This window comes from Gavia stellata, chromosome 10, assembly GCF_030936135.1.
Source record: "Gavia stellata isolate bGavSte3 chromosome 10, bGavSte3.hap2, whole genome shotgun sequence".
NCBI lineage: Eukaryota > Metazoa > Chordata > Aves > Gaviiformes > Gaviidae > Gavia > Gavia stellata.
In genome coordinates this window covers 7,672,853-7,695,498 of record NC_082603.1, presented here as the reverse complement: position 1 = coordinate 7,695,498, position 22,646 = coordinate 7,672,853, and the positions used below count along the sequence as shown (strand labels likewise).

Sequence of the window (22,646 nt, the reverse complement as noted above, 5' to 3'; positions counted from 1 at the left end):
ATAACTTAGTGGGGTCTCCTTCAGGACTTTTAGATACTAATGCAGAAGCAATACGAGGTCAGCAATTATGCATTTGGAGCTGCTCCTGATGCATGTCAGTGAGACCTTGACTGCTGCTGTTCCGTTATAAACCCATTGCAGTGTTTGTTTGAGAGTTCCCAAGCCACAGCGAGTTCAGAGCAATGCCTTCCCAACAAACGAGGAGACTGAGATCTTGGGCTCAGTTTGGCCCTGCATCATCAGGGAACACCAGCAAACCAGAACAAAGACCCATTACTGCTCACTGCAGAGAAAAAAAAAACGTCAGAGGGACATTTGAAGGGTCAGATTCAGCACTGATAACAAGAACATGAGAGGATCACATCAGATGCTCATATGTTCAGATACATCACCAGCACTGCCAACTGCTTCAGAGAAAAGCAAGAAACCCTGCATAGGGAAAGTTAAAGAGGGCCATCATTTTATTTATGACCCATGTTTCGCTTTTATTACCCACAGAGCAATTAAGGTTGGTTTGGGTGTTTTTGTCTTACTCGGCTTCAACGCCTGAGACCAGACTCAGGGAGAGCAGTGATTCTGTTCTTTCATTTGGTCATCTTGCCACATCCTCCCCCATTCTGCAAAATGCAAGAGACTGAAGAGGTGTCCCTAGCCCTGCAGCTTTCACATTGGATGATTTATATCCACTTCAATGGCATCACAAGGCACAAAATGGGTTCTTCCAGCTCTTGGGGTTTCATTCTTTGCTGTGAGGAACCTCCAAGCTTTTCTCTTACCGCCTGCTCACATGGGTCCCAGCACTCCACCAGAGGACTGGGTGGAACTGGGCTTGCAGGGCAACCTGTCCCACCTCAATTATCCAGCAGTCTCCAGAATACAGCACAGCCCTTACATGGTGTAGCCCTGGAAAATGGAGTCATGTGTTTGCTACCCAGCTCTAGAGTACAAACACAGCGCCTGGCCCCCACACATGCTTTCCAGTCCGATATCACATCGAATGGCATTCCTGCTGCCCCTAGACCTTCTGCACTCATGCCACCACCCACCTCTGCCTCTTCAATAGGACACTGTTCCCATCCTCTGAAGGATGGTGTGGCATGGGGTGCTGAGACTGCCAGATCTCTGCCACACATGAGGGCTGCTTTGCTTACTGCATAAGAGCAATTTCTCCCAGTTCTCACTTCTCGCACACGTGTGCCAGGTGTGAAAACCAGTTCAGACATTAAAACCCACTGCTCAGCTCTAGCAGTGTGGAAAAATAAAATCACTGGTCGATCAGCCAAACAAGCAGGTGGGAGTGGTATGGGCAGAGGCAGGAGAGACAAGGTACTAAACCTGCCCAGTGCTCCCAAGCGCCTCGTTATACTGATTTATGTTTAGCTAATTGAGAAAATGACTCTAACTACACAATCCAGGCCCTAATTCAGAAAGGCCCAAGCTTTTTAGTGTCTCTACCTGTGTCTTTAAAGGCGTGATTTAAACCCTGTAACTAACAGGCTGCCAAAGGCAAGGATTTGAAGGATCTGATGTCCTATCATGCCGAGGGGGTGAGGCTTGGCTAACCTCTCTCGTTACTTGGTCTTTCCCCACTGACGTACAAGTTTGCTGCTGGGACATAAATCAGGGGAAATGATGAAGGAAACCAGTCTCGTGCCCCATCAAAGGAGCCAACACTCGCTTTAATAGGACCATGCAGACAAGCCTAAATAGGGCACTTAACAAGCATGTGGTTTCTATTATACCAGCCCACATCTCTACACCCTGTTTGCATTGCCACTGGCAAAACCCTTTGTCCCTTGCACACCACACCTGCTTATATCCACAGAATTAGAAAAGGAATCGTGATACATTACCAAAGTGTTGAACATACAATTTCTGGCTTGGATCAGGCCTGCAGAAAAATTTTATCTAGCTCTCAGCAACTGTATGAACCATGCAACACAGCTATGGCATGCACAGGAGCAGAGGATAGGGACCCAAGATGCTATGTCCACATAGAATCGCATGAAAGTACCAAACTCAGCCCAGGAGCAACAGCTGCTCAAAGATCCCACATAAGGGGCATCTGGTAAAGCACCAGGCCTCGGATTGGGACAATTTGTATCACAGGGGTTTTGATCCAAGTTTGAACCTTGAGAAAAGTGTGTTAGGAACAGAAAATCTATAGAACCTACTGTCCTAAGCAGAAAATGCAGAACAGAGTGAATCCCAGTGTGGGAGGCAATTTGATAGTGCTCTGCCCCTTTCTTTGGCTCCAAAACTTCCCCAGAATAAGGTAACTTTCCCATACGCAATCCTTTCTAGTATGTTCTTAATAAAGCTGGTGAGGAAACACAGTACCCCCCACCAGTAGGCCAGTCACTACTTTTCACTCGTACTAGTTTTTCCTCATTCTGTTTAGGTGGGACACAGGCTCAAAGGGAAGACTCCACTGCATCACAGAAGGTATTAGGAAGAAGAATGTCTGACGGAGAACTTGAGTCTCTCCCCAGACAGCTACCCTAAGCTGAAACCTCTTGAGAGCCCAACTTTGGCTGGCTGGATATACAATCAGATTGGGGATTGTCCAAGTGTTTTACACCACGCACTAGACATCCATGAGAACCCCAGGCTGAGCCGTGACCATGTGTGCTCATTTAAACATTTCTTGACAGAGGAGGGAGTGTTAATCTTGACATCCTGGCCAAACTGCAACAGCAACATGGGCAATTATATTGTGCTTTGTAACGTTCTCACAGTGGTATATATCGGTGTTTTCCACTTCCTCCCATAATGGTAATGTGGTGGCCCAACACAGAAATGGCTACATTGCCACAGGAGAACACAAGTCCACTGTGATGAGTCCTGCAGCGCTACTCTCAGATATCACACGTTGCTCTATTTTCCCTGCCATGGGTGTTCAACCCCAGCATGCTTCACATTCAGACTTCTACCTCTACCTGCAAGAAGCCTTCACTTAAAAATCTGCCCACCCAACCCATTCCTGACTTACGCTGAACTTTTAGTTTTTCCATTTTCCTGAAGATACAATACACTAGCTGAGTGGACAGTTCACCTGCCTTCAACGCACTCCAGCGATGGCAGCGCCGAACAGCGTAAGATGCATCAACTACTACAAAGGTAGAAATAGCTTTTGCTTGAAGAGCCTCAATTCCAACTGTTCTCTTTCCTTAAAGGAAAAATAAGGACAAAACCCAACCCTTTTGCTGCACCAAAATCATCTCCTGGCATTTCTGACCAGCACACATGTTGTTACAATTATGACTGGACTGCTTGGCTCCGACACAGGGGGAATGTTAAACCGGCACACTGGCACCCATCAAAACATTTGCGAACTTCCAAAGTGGAACTGACACCATGGTAGTGGTTTATATCACACGTCAGAGAAAGGCTTCATAACTCAGATCAAACAATTTAACTCTTTAGCTCCCTGTCTAGAGAGAGTGACCAAATGCGAGGCTGCCTGTTGTTATTTCATAGGGCTGTTTCATGTGGCTTCCAGCCAGTGCACTTCATTTTGCAAGCTCAGGAGTTAAAGACAGATAGAACTGGCCAGAACTTCGATGAGGGACTTGTAAGAGAACAGAAACTGCTGATTCTAACAATAGTATCCTCCCTGTTAGGCAGAAACAGTGCCAGCACCATCAGGATGGCACACGAGAATTTTTCAGCTTTTAAGGAACTGTGTTGGATATAAACTTATTCCCTGCTAGGAAACTCATATTCTTAAGTAGTTGTCAAAAAGATCTTTGGACTTACAATTTTTTGCCTTTTTTGGTTTGACGAGTTCAAACAACTAATCTTATCCGTGACAACAAGGTGCACTCAGTAGGACTATTTCAACCACATTTTAGCCTACTAGACAACAAATTATATGCAAAATGGTAAGCATGTGCTTCCTGTAAATACCATTACAACTCAACTCTTCTGTCAGATGCTCTTCTGTATGTCCCCTGATGAGCTGAATACAACTGTAATGAGGAACAGACCTATCCACTAGGACTTAGATTCTCTTGAGGAGCAACTGGGGACAGCTGCTCAGGATGGAAACAAGAATGGTACAATTAAATGATTACACTTACTGGTATCCAGTTTTGAAAACCATAATCAGGTTGCTACAAGCTGTTCTGCAACTGTAGACAGAGCAAAGGAAGTAACAATTTTCTTACAATACAATCAGATCTCCAGCTTTTAGGACAGGTCTTCCAGCAAAGTAACAGGGAATGCAGTGTTTCAGCAACAACAGAGCTATGCTTCACATGTATCTCAAATGTTACTGTGGAGTTTTCTAACTTCAATCACCCCTGATTATAAGTGGCTTCTCTAGGAAACAGATTTATCCCTCTTTCTCCTGTGTTTGGGAGGCACCAGTAGAGATTTTCCACTGCTGCCTTGGGCCACGGTTAGTTGAAAAGATTCCTGCCAAGCTGTATCCTGCCATGTCTTTGCTTCATAAGTTTTCGTATTTTGGAACAGCCTTTTTCAAGGTTTTACTTTCACACAGCGGAAAGTTGCCAAAGGATGTATCTGATATTGTCATTTATCACCTCCTGTGGAAAACCAGTCTTGGATATGTGTATTAGTATCAGATATCAGAACTGAAAGTAAACACACTGCGTAGAAGATGCACTGATTTATTAATAGAATAAAAATGAAATGTAGTGACATGTTTTTCTACTATTAGAGCCCTAGAGACAATCAGTGTCCCATTTATACACTTGATGGTGTCATTCAGTAACTCATTCATAAACTCTGACTGACATGTCCAGGTCAGGTATTACAGAAACCATTTCCACAATGAAAGCAGCCTTCCTCTATTACAAAGTGGATAGCTATGAACACTGTCCCCACGGTTTGCAGCTGCAGCGGTCTATGGGAGGTTTTCCTACGTCCTCTATTTTAATTCCCGAGACTTTCTCCACCTGGAATAGCTTTTTAAAGCCTTTCAACATCAACAGAGCAAACCAGCTGAACTTCTTGTGGGGTACAAAACCAGTCTTCAGGCAAGAAAATGCATTGAATATTATATGAAAATGGGCTCACTTCCAATATACAGTGGGTATTATTCATTACAAGAACCCTAGCTAATTATTGGAACTTTGAGGCAACTATGACATAGAAAAATGTTTGTAATGGAACGGCTTTAATTGTAACACAGTCTCTTTTGTGTGTTTCTACTTCATACATTCTGCAGTATCTTAAACTGTAACCCATCATTTTTGTTAAACCATAGCTGCTGTGATTTCATAGATAATAATGTTATCAATATATAGCTTTGTTTGATCTAGCACGATTTGAAAGAAATAGGCAAAGTGATAAATAGGAAATATTACAACTGACTTTGCAATTTGCCTCAATATGCAAATTTCCTTTAAATCAGGTACAGGAAAGAGTATCAGCTATGAAGATAATTAAAGTAAGCACTTGGGTTTCACAGGACTAAAAACCATTGAAAACTAACCCCTTTAACAAAGGAAGACAAACATCCTATCTCAGTTGTCAGGGGACAGAATATGTTCAGAAGCAGAATAAGTTGTGATGTTTCCTCCTGTAGATACTTATCTCTTGCATGCTGCTTGGAACAGGTATCTGTGATATCAGTATGCTGAAAGCCTTTGGGAAAACCCTACTGTTCACTTCCAAGTATCCTGTTTCAGGAAGGTACAAAGCCCCATGAAGAGCTGGGCATTAGAACATGAACTTAAACCAGAATGATGAAGACAGATGGTGAACCCCAAGTGAGAGTCTTGTGAAAAAAGAGCCTCTAAAAATTGAAAACAATATTAAAGGAAAAGAGAAATGAAGTGCTTATTACTGGCACGGCAGAAACCCAGATATAACATACAGCACACAAGCCCGCAGAGAGCATATCATCCATAACCAGCTGGCTTATGTGAATATAGTAGTCATGTATCAGAACAAGCTGGGGAGTCTCCTGAAGTCACATTTACTGCCTGAGTTTGGCTGTCCATATTGGAGAGGGATTTGGTACCAGAGTTTTCAGATTGAACCAACTGTTCAGAAATAGCAGGAGAAGCGACAGCACGGTTAGCATGCTCGCTCTCCCGCGTGGTAACCCTGGGAGTGGGGTTTTCCTTAGTTGTCCCAGCATGATTGTGTGACTGGCTGGCTTGTCTCCCTGCTTCTGCCTCCTGCTGCTGCAGCATCCGCTCCACCTCTATCTCAAGTTCCAGATTTTCCTCATCTGCCTCCACTTCCAGCTGCTGCATTAACTCCTCCAGCTTCCTGGCCTTGCGGAGTTCATTCTGCTGTATGATCGTGCACAGGTGCTCCGTGAGGTGCTCTTTAATCTCCGTCTTGTGTTGGAGGTCCAGCTTGGCTGCCACGTACTCCGACTCAGCCTTATCATACCGCTTCCTGCAAAATCATCATCATTTCTAGTGGGTTAGTTCTCAAAGCACTTTACAATCTGCCACATGGACAGATACTTTAAGCATCCCTGAAATGTGATGTGCTCTGCAATGCATTATGCCAGCTATTTCATGACATGCTGCTACATTAGTAAAAGAAAGTAAGTGTGAATTGATCAAATCTTCTCCTCTTGACACATTAGCTTCCACTGCTGCTGTATCCCAAGAGTTGATTTGCTTGTCTGAAAGCTACAGATTGAATCACGAACAAGCATTTTTAATGCCTGTTTTAAGAGATGCATCACTAGCAGCAGAAAAAAACCATCAGAAATTGTAGTGTTGTCACACTTCTAATGAACACCAATCTAGTGAACTGAAACACTGCAGAACAGTTTTGTGTTTTTTCTAATCCAACCATCCACCCAACAGATACAGATGCTACAATGGTGCTATACACATTTACATTTGGATCTGGTCTAGAAGTGTACTCTTCTGGCCACCCATATATCAGAAAATCATGAGCAGCACAGATTGACACAGCATATGACATCAATAGTGATCACAACTTTTGCGTGGCAACAGATGTAGAACTTTATTGTAAGCATCCCCCCTACACGCACCTCCTGCCAATTTGCACTTCCCGTCATGACAAATATAGCAAAACGGAAATATCCCAAATATTTATTGAGGTTAACACATCTGGGATATCTAGCACTTGAATGGTTGATGTCCACATTAGTGATGCATCTTCCACTACATTCAGTGAATCTGTGTACGAATTCTGATTTACTAGAAAGACAGATGAAATCTTGCTCATCAGGGAAGGGAACATGCAAAGGCTTTTGCAGAATGACTACACAATGTACCTTATAGAGCATTCATAAAACTAATATTAGTAAGGTTATAAAACCAGGTTCAAATATCTGGTTAAATAAAGCAACAGAAAGATAGGAGAGATCTTTTGCTTAGGGAAACAGAAGGAAATAAGACATAGAAAAGCCTTCCCAAATATGTTCCTTTATATAATAATCATAAAACTTTGACCCAGCTGTAAAGGCTATGTCTGCAGTGAGCGGAAGATGCCCACTTATGTTTCCCTCACAAAAAAGTCAAGTTTTCCCTGGGCCAGGTATCCGAAATGGAAAAACTAATGCTATGCTGGAAACTTCCGCACAGTTAAACCTTTGGGCTGAATTCACACATATTCTCCACATATTTACAAAAATTCCACTCCACAGCAACTGTCAAATGCCCCTAACTATGGATGTGCTCAGGACTATTTAATATTGCAGTTTTTGACCCACTGAAATTATTTGTATTTTAGCCCTAAAATATAAGGCAAGAACTAAAAAATTACTGAAAAAGACACCACTTAGAAGTAAATCAGCTTTGGCTAATAATGCATAAAAACTACAACACTGAAAGTATCTAACTCACATTTCCACATCCCTCCCTCACAAAAAGAAAGACTTACTAAGTTCATGAAAGTCATTAAGTATTTTGTAAAGTTTATCCCCTTCATCCTGCCAGCATCCCCTTTTGTTATCTTCATTAAAAACTGCTTTCCAAACATCAGAGCTGCTTGTGTTATATGCTCTTTAGCCATTAAGCACTTCAAATAGACACATTATTACAAAATTGTAGTAAGGAAATTTCCAGGAGCATTTAATGGTTTTAGAAACCAGACTTAAACCTAAAATACGTTGAAATGTTTTTTCTCTTGAGGATATGAAATTCAGTATTCATATGCACTCAGCTGCTGAAACTACAGTTAGTCTTAGATATTTTGAATGATAATTACACAAAAAATACCCTTATTTTTTAGCTAGCGCTGCTACTTTTTTAAAGATTAATTACCATGTTTATTGGCCTGTGGTCAAGATATAGCAGAAGTCACAAGGAGAAATACACGTTTAACGCATTGAATCGTGAACTAAAAACCGCAACCGAACATTTCCATTTTATTAAATGGCTACATAAACATGCTGATGTTTATCTACTGATGTTGTGGTTTACCCACAACTAATAGGGTGTTCCGATTAATTTCTTGCATTTAAGGAACTCATCAGAACCAGAGTGATTAATGGCACATTGTGAAGGGTGAAAGCTTGCTTTTTCCTTCAATTTTTGGTCCCAGTTCCAAAGCACTTCAGCAATATTATATGTTTTAAGCTTAATTGGTCCCATTGATTCCAACAGGACCAGAGCTGTCATCAACAAGCAAGTTTCCCTGAAAAGGACTTTCATTTTAGGACTTTTAAAAAAACTCTTTCCCCGTGAGAAGAAATAAACAACCTTGAAACAATAAAGCAGGGCTTATGGACAACTGCATAGTTAAAGCAGTAAGTAGGTCTTGTGACAGCATGAAGCAGTCTGCAGTTGGAAAACCTACTTCAGCTTCCAGAGTCCAAGGAAAAAATTAGTAAATAAAAAGCACACTTTTACCTCAAGATTTGAAAGCCCCCCAGACTGTGATCGCTTTAACTACACATTATTACAATGACATAACTCCATTACTGCTTTGGTGACAGGAAACAGCATTTTCTCCCTCCACTCATGCAGGGCTATTCCCTCCTCCCTGCCTGTCGCTTACCGGGCATAGGAGTAGTCCAAGCTGGCCTGATCAATGCGGTTCCGCAGGATGCCAATGTCAGCAGATACCATGTCATCCAGAGCTTGTAACTCCTTCTGAATCCTTTTTAGTTTCACTGTTTCAGCTTGAGTTCTTTTGGATCTGCAAAAGGAAGATGCATTTTTTTTTTTCTTTTCAAGCCTCTCTTCTTGACATAATGGGCCCCATTTCTTTTGCAGAGCAACTAACTGCTTTAAGAGCTGTTCAGAAGGTTTCTCATTTATGGTTTAAGACTTTTGATCTTTTTTTTAATATCCACAGGGATCTAAAATGCCTGCTATTAAAGGACTATGGCAAAATTACGTAATGACTATAATCAAAGTGCCTAAAATGGATTGTGTTTCTTCACTGTGGAAACACACAAGAAGCTGCTGTATCTAAGTAGTTCTCGGTGTAAGGAAACAGGAAATGGCTTGGGGGGGAAGCAAGAGGGGGAAGGGTATTTAGCCCTGCAAATATCCCCTTTCAAAGAAGCCCAGTTAGTAGGGGCCAAAGAGTCACCTAACCTAAGCTTGATTTCCATTTTGTAAAATTATTCCCAAAAGGCCTAGGCAAATCCCAATGAAGTCAATGGAAAGTTTTACATCAAACACAAAGGATTTCAATCAAGCCTTATGTAACCTTTTTCAACTCAGCTTATTCATTCCTAAGTTCTGAAAACTAAATGTTGCTAAGGGCAGCAAGCTTTGATGGATTTCATTCCCAAGCAAGCCAAGTAACTTTCAAAAAGCTTTTACACCAGGTCACTTTGCTGTCATTCATCATCACCAGCAAAACCATGCTTTTCAGCCACTGCTTTACACCCCAAAGCAGGTACTTGAAAGCAAGACTAGGTATGTAGGAAGTGACACCATCTCTCATTAGATCAGCTGATGCAGGTGGAGAGAGATAGACATCCTGTAGTATTGCTTAGAGCCTGAAGAAGGCCTTTGGATGTCAGACGTCACTCCCTAGCTATGACCTTCCAAGTCCTCCTCTGTCTCCTCATGCTCTGCTTCCAGGAGGAGGAACCCAGCCTGGCAGTCACACCCACGTTTGCTGTCCTACAATGACTCAGACCAAGTGTACTTGTCTTTTATCTCTGCTTGGCAAAGGAAAACCAAATCTTCAGAACCTCCAAGAAAATCTTCTGCACAATACTGGCTACGTTCATCTGTGCCACCCAAAAGCTTTGATGGGCAGAACATAATACGTGTCTGCAAGAGCACTGTGAGGCGAAAAGATTCACATCTCCTTCCTTGATCCAGTGTCATCAGCTGCTCCAATATCCTTCCCTACAAACCTTGTAGTCTTAAACTATCTTGGTGGTCAACACTGTACAATACCTTAAAGTCTGGTCACCTGCAGAGCAAGAGCTCACAACTGTGAGAACATGTGAACTTTTATAATTTCTAATCAGCCAGTGGTAAAACAGTACCTTCTTAAACTCAAAGTTGATCGTCTTCTCTTTTCAACCCTTTTCATATACTAATAAGAAAGAGTCAAAAGCCCAAACAGAAACAGCTATAGTTTCCCTTCATAGGAGCATCTGAGCGCCCCAACTTCCAAACATGCCCTTACTGACAGGCACAAGGACTTCAGCTAATTCTCGAATTGTGTAATAACTTTTCCATCTGTGCACAGAGCTGCAGCTTTGGAAGTCTGAAAAGCTTAGTCACAACTTCTTAGCCAGCACTTGTCATCAAAGGGAAATGTCGATCACAGATGCTCACTTGCAGAGCAGTACATACAGAGCACAGAGAGGAGGAAAAAGTGAGATTTAAACAGAAGATATGCAATGGGTTGCAGATGAAAAGTAATCCCTTCCTCAGCCTCAACCCATGTTGCAGTATAGCCCCTTACCTCTCAGCAATAGCTTTGGCCAGGAGTGCCTTCTTGCGTTTATTCTTCTCCTCTATCAGCCGCTGCTCTTCCTGGAGGATTTCCCATCGTGATTTTTCCTGCCTGTTCATTGACAAGAAGATCAAAATTAATAGAAAGTTAATTTCTCTCCCTGTTCCCCAAATGACACAAATATTTATCATCATATTTCCTGGAGCAAACTCTTAAAATGTCAAAGGAACAATAAACAGGTTTCAGTTCTGAGGAAAGAAGAATCATCTGCAAGAAGTCATTTAGACCAATAAACCATTTCCAGATGAAATCTGCTGATCAGAACAAATATCTTCATAAGCAAGTAAGCTGCTAGTTAATTCAGCTTTGCTGGAAGAAGGAGCATAAAGCACTTTTTCAGAAATGGATGGAATTTTTCATTTAAAGGATGTGCTTCCCCACTAGGTAGAAGCATTTTCAGGTTTCTTACTGGCTGCTAGAAGTCGCTATCCCGTTCAGTCTGCCAATACAGCCTCTTTTTTGGAAATGTTTTTTCTATAAAACAGATCCTTTCACAGGTCTGCTTTATAATACAGCCCCCAAATAATTAAACTGATACAAATGAATGTCTGCTAAAAGTTACAATGAAAATGAGCAATGAGGAAGAACAAGAATTCACTTTTGTCACCAGGGAAAGAGTTACATGGACTCCATTTCCGAGGCTACATCTACCAAGAGAAACAACCAGTCCCAGAGGATGGAAGGCAAGGTCTCAGGTGAGAGGGGACAACCTGTGTGAACACAACCGGGAAGGATGAAGGAGAAACAAAAACTGCTTTGCTGTTTTTCCACCCTGTTGTGTTCTTCATGCTCACTCTTAAGGAGTCTCAGTTTAAAAATAGCATAGCTTAAAAATACCCAAGTAACTCAGCCATGTTAATCTTAATAACCATTTCTGCACAATAATATCTCTTCACACTTCTCCTCACCACCCTATTCCTAAACCTCATATAGAGAAATATTTTTAGTAAGATTGAAATTCAAGTGCACAGGCTGAGATGAATTCAGTAGTTTCAGGAGGTGGTTGTTGCAGCTAAGTGTCATTTGCTCGCCCCACAGTGAAAAATGACTCTGCAAAGCTTTAGCTATCTTCTCCCCATCATGTAATGTCTGTATTTTTCACCACCAGGAAGGAGCTGAACAGCCAGTACTGCTGGTGAGCTGCACCCACATGAGGAATTTGGCACTGCTCTCCAAAGTGCTGGTATTCTGGTGAAGGAACAGCTACCTGCAGTTAGGTGATCCCAGCCAGGAGCTGGGCAGGTAAATGGTGCGCAGCATGGCCAGCGGCTGCAGCCTCTCAAGGCACATCTGTGCAAAACAGAACCTCCTGGATCCTTTTGAGTTTTGAATTCGAGAGAAGCCACGCTCTGCTTCTCCACATAAGTGCTGCTGACTGGCACAGTCCTGCCTCCCCAGCGGGAAGCACTTTCAGTCCCCTCTGAGATCCTACGGACAGATCTAATCAGAGATAGGGTCTGGTACACCACACTTGGAAAGCTGCTGATCCCTGTTTTGGGGGAATACAAATGATGCATGAAGTTTGGTGGCCAGCTAGTGTTTGTTGATTATATTGGGCAGAAAAGTTTGGACCCGCACAGGAACTCAAGGCTGGAGCAGCACTGTGAAAGTGTTTTAAAAATAAACTATATGCCCTAGAAAAAGGATTAATCCTTTTACCCCTCACACTGTGCTTTGCCTGCAGAGGAGAAAAAGAAAATTAGCACTTAGATACAGACAGAAAAACAAACGTGAAGAGGTAAAAACAAGTAATTTCCCATATTGGTAATACCTGCCCTCTCCAGCATTTAGACAGCAGCTGCTTTTTATAGGCCACTATCTGAATTCTGGATGATGAACTAAGTAATTGCCACATTCAATCGGAATCCCAGAGAGCCACGTTCAGTACTTTTTCCTTTCTCGCTCTCACGTGCACCACTCTGAAGCTTCTGAGGGAGACAGACCACCCCACTGTGTGCTGATGCACAGGGTGAGAGCCTTGAGATTGGTCTCATCTTGAATCACAAAAGCTAGAGAACTGCTTAAACCTGAAGGTTTACCTCCTTACCAACACTTTTGGCATTACCAAATCTGCAGCAATATTGTGAAGGGGAACACAAAGTTACACAAATCACAACATATCTACTTCCAAAAGTGCTTTTTGTTGTGGCTGCTGGCTTGTCTACACAGCACGATGGTGAGATTTAGTCTCATAAACCATTAAGACAGTCCTACATCTTGGGCACTTTATGATGTACAGTCCCACTACCACAGGAAATTATTTGAAGACAGCACAATGCGTATCTGCATGGATTACACTACAGAATTTGGTCTTGAATCAGGTTTAACCCAAGTAGAGATGAAAAACAAAGGTTCAAAGCAGAGGAAGCAAACATGATCTGTCAAACCTTCCTATTAGATACAGGAAAGTTCACTTTACTGTACAACAAAAGAATGAGTCGATACAGAATAAAACCCATCCCCTGATTTTACCGACTTACTAACAATGCCACTTTCTTTTTCTCCACTTTGGAGTTCGGCTTTGCAGGATGGGTCTGAGCATTGTCACTGCCATTACAAGGCTCTACCGGTGTCACTTCCTTCTGCTGGCCTCGGCTGTCACTTTGCCTTTGATCTCCTGCTGACGGATGATGAGATGGTGGCACAGGCTGCTGGGGATGCCCAGGCTTGTGTTTTGGTACAGAAAGCAGCTGTTCAGGAGGAACAGAGGCTGCTCCACCCTGCAGCCCCAGCTTCTGACATTGCTGCTGGAGGGCTTTTTCTCTTGGCGTTTGCTTCCGACTCTTATTCACAGTGTGGGGGCGATGCTGCTGCTCCAAGGGTTCATACAAATCTATCAATGGATGAGAGGGAGAAACAGGATTAAAAACAAATCTTATGATCAAAGACAGACTCTGTGAAATAGCTTTTCTGGGCAAGCAAACTGGTACAAAGCCAACATAAGAAAAAGACATGCCAGGGTGTCAAGGGAAGGCAACGTGGGGGAAAACCCAGGAACCTGGAAATGTTTTGTTAACCTAAGAATCAGGAGTTTTAGAGGACCTGAGCATCCGAAATAAGGAGAGGGAGGAATAAGAGGTCTGGTCTGCAGGACTAAAGGAGGAACCTTAGGTAGGAGTGAGGCAAATCTTGGGGGAATCATGGAGAGATGGATGTAGGGCTAAAGAAGGGTCCCAGGCAGTCTGGTGGGCAAACTGGGGGTGTATAAAGTGAAGAACAGGGGAAGAACAAGATGACAGACAGGCAAAAAGGAGGCTGGGAACACGAGTGGGATAGTGGACAGATGTGGGTGCAGGACAAGGGGCTGGAAAGTTTGGAAATGTGCCAGGTTGCGGGTGGAGAGACAGAGGGGCTGGAAGGGAGATTGAGGGGAGCAGTGAAAGATGGGGCCTGGATGGGAGTGGCCAAGGGACTGGCTGGAAGAAACAAGGGGCTGCCTGGAGAAGTTGAGGTGTTTGGTGCGGGTATGGATTGGATGAGCTGAAGGGATGGATAAAGGTGTGGATGTGGGGGCTGAGGGCCTGAATGAGGAGGCCGAGATTGACCGATGCGGGGATGAATGTGAGGGCTAAGGGGGTGGGAAGCCACGGGGGATGGCAAGGCTGAGGAAAAAGATGTGGAGGGTTGAGGAGGCTGCACAGAGAGGCCGGGGCGGACGGGTACGCTGAGGGGATGGATGGAGGTGTCGCCAGGGGGGCCGAGGGGACGGACGGAGGTGCAGCTGCGGGGGGTGAGGGGGTGCCGAAGGCCCGGAGGCTCCTCCGCGCCGCGCCCGGCCCCGCTGCCCCCCGCTAACCGGGGCGGGCGCTTCGGCCCCCCCGTCCGGAGCCCCGGCCCCCGCCAGAGCCCGGTCGCAGTCCGTACCTGGGCGCTGGCCCCGCAGGCGCTGCAGCTCCTCCTGCGAGAAGCCGGCCCAGGCCTCAGCCATGGCGCTTCCTCCTTCCGCTGACGGGGCGCCGCGGCAGGCAGGGCCCGCGGCTGCCCCGCCACCGCCGCCCGCTCGCCGCAGGCGAACGCCGCGGACAGCCCCGGCCGGCAGCGCCGGGGGGCCTCGCGTCTCCACGGCAACGCGGCAGGGGCGGGGCGAGGAACATGGCGCCCTGAGGAGCCGGGGAGGGGGAGCCCGCGGGCGGGGGGGTCTTGACCAGGAGCGAGCGGGGCCGGCCCTTGGCGGGGGTCGGTGGGCCCCGGGGGTGGCGTGGGACGGAGTGCGCTGCGGGGCGCGGACAGGGCCTGGAGGCCACAGGCCGCCCCCGGCTGCAGCCCACCGGCGGGGCAGCCCCAGGGCTCCTCAGGGGGCGGGCAGGCCCAGCGCCCCGTCGGTGGGCCCTGGCGCGGTGCTCCTGGCGCGGCACTCGGGCTGCAGGGGAAGCTGGCCGGGCAGCAGGGCTGCCGTGGGCTTGGCGCACCGTGCGTGGTGGTCTGCGTGGGGCACATCCCAGCAGCTCCTAGGAATGCAGTGCCATAAAGAGCTGGGTGAGTCCCAGCCAGTGAGTCCCAGCTAATTAGGCATAAATGGAGAGGAGGAGCCCCTCCAAATAAAGGCAGGCTTCAAGGAGCATCACCACGACCCCCCGGTCATTTATATTTTATAATTAGGTAGTTAAAAGAGCAGGTGAGATGCCTCCTCCAGTGCATCTAGAGCTGCGTTTGCAGGGTATGCAGAGCACGTCTTTGGGACCTGTATAGTAAGGGAGCTATGAGGCAGGGACATGTGCACAGCGAGGTGCTGATGTGCTTTAGTAAGTTACAGTGACACCACTGTGAGGAAATCTGCAAGGAAAAGTATTTTTTTGCCCATACTGATGTTTCTGAGGGTCTGCTTTGACCATTATGCAGAAGGATGTGCACGCATACTTCCATCCTTAGGTATAAATTGAAAAGATCCTGCAATGTACAGCGATATTCTCTCAGTAGCCGTGAAAACAAGCCTTTTTCTTCCATCCAGCCCAGATTCTTGTGGCCGCTTTAAGCCTATCAGAGGTCTTGCAGATGAGTTTACCTCCCACCGGGAGAAAGCCGGCTGGAACACAAGGGCACGAGCCCCAGGCTTAGCTGAAGCCATCCAGGGGACTGGAGGCTTAAATAATACATCATCAGCAATAAAACGGGGACGTTTTCAGTGCCTAACCACATCCCTCCCCATTTCCAATCTGTAAGGGATTAGTCAAGCTCTGAAGTATTACTATCTCCCAGAGCAAACTCATAACTCGATGACCATGTATGACTTTGCAATTTATCGCAGCAGCACTTTTAACAGCTCCTGCGTGACTAACACGTCCCATAAATACCAGCCCCGGTCAGAGGAGAAGGAGTCCTGAGCTGCCACTCGCTGGCAGGCATTCAGTGTTTCTGATCGGATTTGGCTGAGCGCCTTCAGGGAACAGAAGTGCCACCATTTTTCACCCACAGCTTAGCTGTAGGCCTCGATAGCAAGCGGAGGCATCGGGGCATCCAGCGGAGAAGGGGAGCGTGGTTATCTCGATTCTGTCGGCGCTGACTGCGAGGTCCTTCCTCAGTGAGCCTGGAGCTGAGGGGTGCCTTCAGACGGGATTACAGCTTCCTCTGGGAAACATGACCAAGCATAGAAGAGATCTGAACGAGAACCATAATCCAACCTTGACTCAAATGCTCTCAAACTCCAGCAAGTCCAGATGCCAGAACCAGGTGTCAGCTTGAATTTTACAATGAAGCAGCGTCGGCCAGCCCCGCAACAAGGTGTAGGCACCTAATTCCCTTTTAGATGCCTGTATAGGAATTGGGAATCTAAATCTGCCATGATATCTAAATCATTGTAATGGGCTGTACCAAACTCACAGGCGTCAACTGAATGTGCTTCGTGAAGTACAAATGTCAGATCTCATTCTTGAACCTTAGTTCTTTCTTCTCTTCCAAGTTTTAATGCTACAAACAAAAATGAAGCACCATATTCACTTTATTGCCACAGATATTCCAGACATAAAACTCCCACGTGTTTTATAGAAAAAGTATAAAGACTTTTGAGTTGTTAACTATAACGCTATAGGCAAAGCGGCAATCCATTTTAACAGTTTCCATCAGCCAAAGGTTTAATTACCAGCCGTTGGGCCAGCTTTCTCCAGGAACAATTATAATGCAGTGAAGTCATTTCATGGGGCATTTACCAACAGCAGATTTTGAAAACGGAGGCTGGCCGTGTTCTCCGGCTGATTGAAGTCCTACAAGCGTAACATGGCACTGAACATTTGCCACCGAGGAATAAAGTATTTTCCAAGCAAATGTTGCTACAACACAGGCTGGACAAGGCCAGCTGAAGAAAAAATAGAAACCTTCTTTTCCATTTCCTGGAACAACAGCCCAAGCAACAACACAAGCCTTTCTTTTACATCTGGGCTGGATTTGACTCCCGTATCTTTTGTGCTTCAAGAGCTGCTATCTCGCTAGCAGACCTGGAGACCTCTGTGACTGCTGCATCCATTTTCTGTTGGTCTAATTGGCCTGGAGTCTGCTGGCTCTAGAAGCAGCAGCAAGATCACAAAAACATCCTTCCTTGTGCAATTCCCAAATCAGTGTGGAAATGTCATCAATGGCTGGCAAATTGGACTCTCCAGGTCAGACCTCAGGGTCAGACCTCAGATGACATTTCAACCCAGGACAGACACAATTTGTACCAGGACATACTTCAATTTGCATCGGTTTAGTTCATACTGAAAACTTTTGGGGTTTTTAAGAGCCAAAGAAGCTCTTCCAGCAAGGGGCTCCCTGACTTAGATGTGTATTTTTAACCCGATTCTACTCACCACTCTCTGCACTGTTGCAGTAATGCACAAAGCAACATTTTCCCAGTAAAAGACCGAGCCCTAATGTGAGACAGGGAAAGACATGTGTAGGGAAGGACAGTTTCCTTTCTGCTTGTGTTTCAGACCCTGTCACGAGCTCCTGAGGTCTTTGACATATAATTCAAGAGGCTGGGGGGAAAAACATCCTGAAAGAAACAAAGCCAAAAATTCCTAAATCTGTTTATTTCTCTTTCTAATGAAAAATCCGTCAAACTTTATCCATGTCAATACTATCCCATCTTTTACCAGAGCGTAATACAGGCTGGCTTAGGAAGAGTCACCATGTCCAGCCAAGCCATGGTACCGTGTGAGCAAGGAGCAAGTCCTGCCTTTTGAGAATAACTCATTATTTAATTTGCCCTTTAAAGGATGCTTTTGACATCCATGATATGAAAGGGTTTTTTGCTGATTTTCTGCTGTCCAGAACTGTCCAGGCAACTTCCAAGCCTGAGATGAGTAATTTAATTTCTTAGCGTGGCACTGAAAGCAAGAGGGCACTTCAGGTGTTGAGACTGCAAGCAGCCACATACAGAACTGCAACTTCTCAGCTTGTTGAGGTCAATCTGGTTTTGCCCATTTTTCAGTGGGCTGTGGATTAGATTCTGCCTCGAGCCTCGTATCGATACTGGTCTCTGTGTGCAGTGGCGTTTTTTACTGGTTAAATACCCCAAAGACTGAGAGCTCTCCATTAGCAAACACCAGACACAGAAACGAAGGTGGAAATTAGCCTGGCTGAGCCTGGCCCCCAGGCCTACATCCAAACCATCATGTGAGCATGTCTTTAACCTCAGCCATGTGCTAACGCACTGTTCTTTAATTGGGCCTTACTGGGTGGGTCCAGGATGCCTGGTGCAGCACCAGCACGCTCCTAACCAGGTGCTCAAGACCGTAGCTGCCTCAGGAACCCAGAGCTCAGCTCATGGCAGGCTGGGGCTCCGAGTGCAACGAGATAATGTAACGGTGTTACAGCAGGTTGGCTCTGGAGGAGGTGAACAGTGGGTGCTGTGTGTTTTACTCTGCCTCTTGACTGCTTTATTCTGGGTATAAAACTGTAGCTAGCAATTCAAACCCCTGTAACGCTGCAAGAACACAGGCTTAGCGTTGTCCTGCAGTTACCGTCCATACTGCAATGGGCTGGCTTGAGGATTTATGCAAAAATGCAGGTATATCTAATGGAAATAGTGTTTCCATCGTAAAATGAATTATTCTCATTTTGGAGTGAGGTGAGAAAACAGAATTTAAAAATACAACATTGTTCTGTCTCCCCAGGTTCCATTCCCCTTAACTGCCCGGTAAGTTGGATTAAGTCAGCACTGTCATTTCTGGGACCAAGGCAGTCTCTTGGTTTCTAAGAATTTCTTAGAGGGAAACAAAAATCCACTTATCTAAAGAGTTACTGAGTGAATAAAACAACATTGGAAACCTGCTTTTTAAATCATATAAACCAATGGTTTTCAACATCTTTTGATTTGTGGACCTTTTTACATTTTCTAGTGAAAAGGCAGACTCTTATGGAGCAAGTTTAAGGCTGTGACCTTGCTTCTTCTGAGTTACCTTTCACAGAGACCTTAGGGGTAATCTCTTGACCCCTGGGCTAAGGCTGTGGTTTGAAACCACAGGTATTTTACTTTAATAGGTCCAAATTTTGCTTTTCAAATCCCAGTGCAGAGGGGGCATGTCCTAGCAGGGCTCCCAGCAGATATCTCTCCTCTCCTCGCAGGATGCTGCAGGGCTGTCTACAGCACCAGTGGGGCTGGACATAAGGAAAAACTGCCAATAAAGCGAGGAGCAGGGGATATGAAGACACAGTGCAAGGCTACAGAAATCAGTATGATTTTTGCCATGGACCCCAGCAGGCTGCAAATTCCCCAGCCAGAGGTGCAGACATCGCATTTTCCCTCCCAAGGGTGCCTGGGGCTGTCAGCATCCAAACCGGGGGGAAGAGATGGTCCCATGCACACAGGGGCTCGACACCACACTGGAGCTAAACCTGCTCCGCTGCACATCCCGAGCGAGGCTGGTGGCAAGCGGAGCTGGGTGGGGAGAGCAGTGTGTTTTTCCAGGACACTTCTCATTACAGTGATGTGTTTGCTTTGAAACTGAGCCTCAAAACATCTCTGCTTTTAAGGCCCCGATCCCCATGTTTTCTTGTTTCAACTTTTGAGCTTTTTCCTTAAGATAAGTTCAGCTTCCAGAAAATAAAATCAGAACTGAAAGGAAGCTCAGCGTGCAATATGAATATTTTCTTTTTCAAAAAAAAAATAAATTCTTACTGACATTTTTTGGGTCTGTCTTTCTTTCCTCACTGAGACTATTTAAGATAAATTTTCCATACAGACAAAAATATTCCAGAGTAATTGCTCATCTTAAAATATTTGCATAGAAAAATCTAAACAGGATTTAAAGCTGGCTAAATAAAAGCACCTTAAGAAAAAAGCTGGTAAAATAAAATAAAATTAATCCTGACCAGAAATATCCTGAAGATTATAAATTTACCACTTGGGATGGCAAAACCAGAGCTGAGCAGTAAAACAAGCGGAAATGAGCAACTATTGACATATATTTTCATAGAGCTTAAGAATTATTTTTGCAGCTAATGACTTTAAAATACTTTCTAAATAGTTTTTAAATATCTTTAAAAGAATACTTTTTAAAACCCAAGTTAAATATTTCATGACAGTTCTATAATGCTTTTAATTGCATTGCTCAATGTAAAAGTTGTAATTCAAACACTTATATAGAAAAATTAGAAAGCAATTGCTTTAATTCTAACCATTTGTGTAAAAATTATAATCTAACTGTCAAAACAGTTGATAAAACTAGAGATTTGAAGAGAAATTTGCTAAATGTTTGTTATCTTTGGCATAACATGAGTGATTAGAACCACCGCGCTGAACAAATTGAATTTTCATCAAACAAACTTATTGTTGTTACATGCTCAAGTGAATGAACTGCAGTTGTTTAGTCTGGATGGGAGAGAAGTGTGTGGGAGAAGACATGATAATAGTCTTTAAATATATAAAACGCAGCTGTAAAGAGACAGGGGTAATGTGTTTTCAGTGTCCACGGTGGATAGGTGAAGAAGAAAGCGAGGCCCAGGCTAAAGATGAGGAGGGGCTTCCCAGCAGTTAGGGCAGCAAAACATGGAGAGAATTGACTTAAGACCACCATAGAGTCTCCATCACCAGATATTTTTAACAATAAACATCTGTTGGGCAAGGCAGAGAAAAGGTCAATGCAGCCCTAGGACAACAAGATGTGATTTTTAGTGATTTTGGGTGTGTGGATCCCCACAGAGGTTCTAGAGGAAAACAGGGAGAGAGACAGACCCACAGACACCCCATGGGTGCAGGCTGCTGTGCAACGTTTTTGACCTTGCTTTGCTGAATCATTTTTGTTGGCCCATTTGAGACAACCCACATCCCATCGGGGTGCGCTGGCTGCCAGCTGAGAACTAGCCAGCTCCTGACACCTCTCCCAGCCTTGTTCCTGTGACGCTTCTCACACCATCCCCACCGCTTCCCACTGCTGTCACAGCCCCATCACCCTTCTCATGGGCACGCACATCTGCACCACTGACTGTACCACTTTTGGTGCCAGCCAGCTGTGTAGCTCCTGCCACCTCTGCAAAAGTCTGTGTGGGAAATCATAATCTTTTCGTGGCAAGACAGAAGGACAGATGGTTGCCAAACCCAAGAGCCAGCAGTACTTGTAATATGTATTTGCAGTAGAGTATTATATGATGTGAAAATCACTTAACTACCATAAAGTGCCTAATATCCCCAATGTGACAGCAGAGCCCAACGTGTGCTAGGGCCAGTTCATGTATCGCCTTCCAGCTACGCAAGCCACGTGCTAGAGGATGCTGTCCTCTCACCTCTCCCAGCTCAGTGCTGCTGCAACTCCGCAAGTTGGGATGAGACAACTCCCTTCTGCAGATGAAATACTGGTGACCCTCAGGGAGGGACATGGCACCCTGCTCCCATCCTGTTGCATCCCCACAAGGTACCCCAGAAATCCTGCCGCTGGTGTGATGAAGGCATAGCGCTGAATCAGTGTACACTGTTTTGGCTCGTTTTCAGCCCAGATGGCTGAAGGGACAGCAGCTCAGGTGATACATTCAGTGCCAAAAGAGGCTGTGTGACAACACCTACCTTCTTGCAGAACAAGCCATCCCCTCACCTTTCCTGTATCCTTGCAGTAAAATACTGGACATTTCTCCGTGGAGTCTTGTCCGGAGCACAACCACCACCTCCTCATTCAGGGTCTCTGTAACACAAATATCAAGGAAGAACAACCACGTATGTCCTGTGGCAAAGGAACCCATCTGGAGACCAGCAAGCTGCAGGCTCTTCAGGACACGCGCTAGCTTGCTTCACCTCCCCATCCTGCAAACAGTTAAGCTACAACAGGCAGATGTGCGGGGTTAGGACGTTGCTGTCCCCTCAGCTGCCTGGTACTGCCCTGCAGCCACGGTGAGAGGCTGGGGGAGCCCAGCTCAGCCAGGTTATCCTCAGTACCACAGGGGCTCTGAGATAGCGTGGCCAATTTTGCATGCAGCAGTCCAGCATCCCCTTGAACCAATGCCACCTGTGGTGCACCACATTGGGAGCGCCTGCGCCCGGCCAGCTCCTGAGAACACACCGAGCCCTGAGGAATGGTCTTCTGCTTCCACCCGCAGCTTTGGCCACTAGCCACCCCACAGATAACGCACGCTACAATTTGGAAGTCTTTAAGATGAAATGTTGCATCTTTCCTGCAATAAAGTTCACAAAATGTTGATGCTTTCTCTCTGCAGCAAGCACAAAAAAAGATGTAAAACCCCATGTGTTTATGGGTGTTCTTAGGGAAGAGCTGTTACTGAGGCTGGATCTGCGAGGAGGCTTTCAAAGGATCGCTGAGTTGCAGAGTGCTTGGCTCTCACCGAGGCTT

The 22,646-nt window shown here is 45.2% G+C and overlaps 1 protein-coding gene across 2 annotated transcripts; it reads right to left on the bottom strand.

The window, feature by feature from the left end:
• Positions 1 to 4,667: 4,667 nt before the first annotated feature.
• GORAB (golgin, RAB6 interacting) lies at positions 4,668 to 14,824 on the bottom strand. Of its 2 annotated transcripts, XM_059822024.1 has the most exons (5): positions 14,761 to 14,824; positions 13,381 to 13,729; positions 10,846 to 10,947; positions 8,965 to 9,105; positions 4,668 to 6,378 (listed from the first exon to the last, which is right to left on the bottom strand). In XM_059822024.1, exons 1-5 carry the CDS (start codon positions 14,822 to 14,824, stop codon positions 5,907 to 5,909), a joined length of 1,128 nt encoding a protein of 375 aa, XP_059678007.1. In that variant the 3' UTR covers positions 4,668 to 5,906. The 2 variants fall into 2 exon arrangements, with proteins under 2 accessions (XP_059678007.1, XP_059678008.1); XM_059822025.1 differs by lacking the exon at positions 4,668 to 6,378 and having other exon boundaries at positions 8,961 to 9,105.
• Positions 14,825 to 22,646: the final 7,822 nt, after the last annotated feature.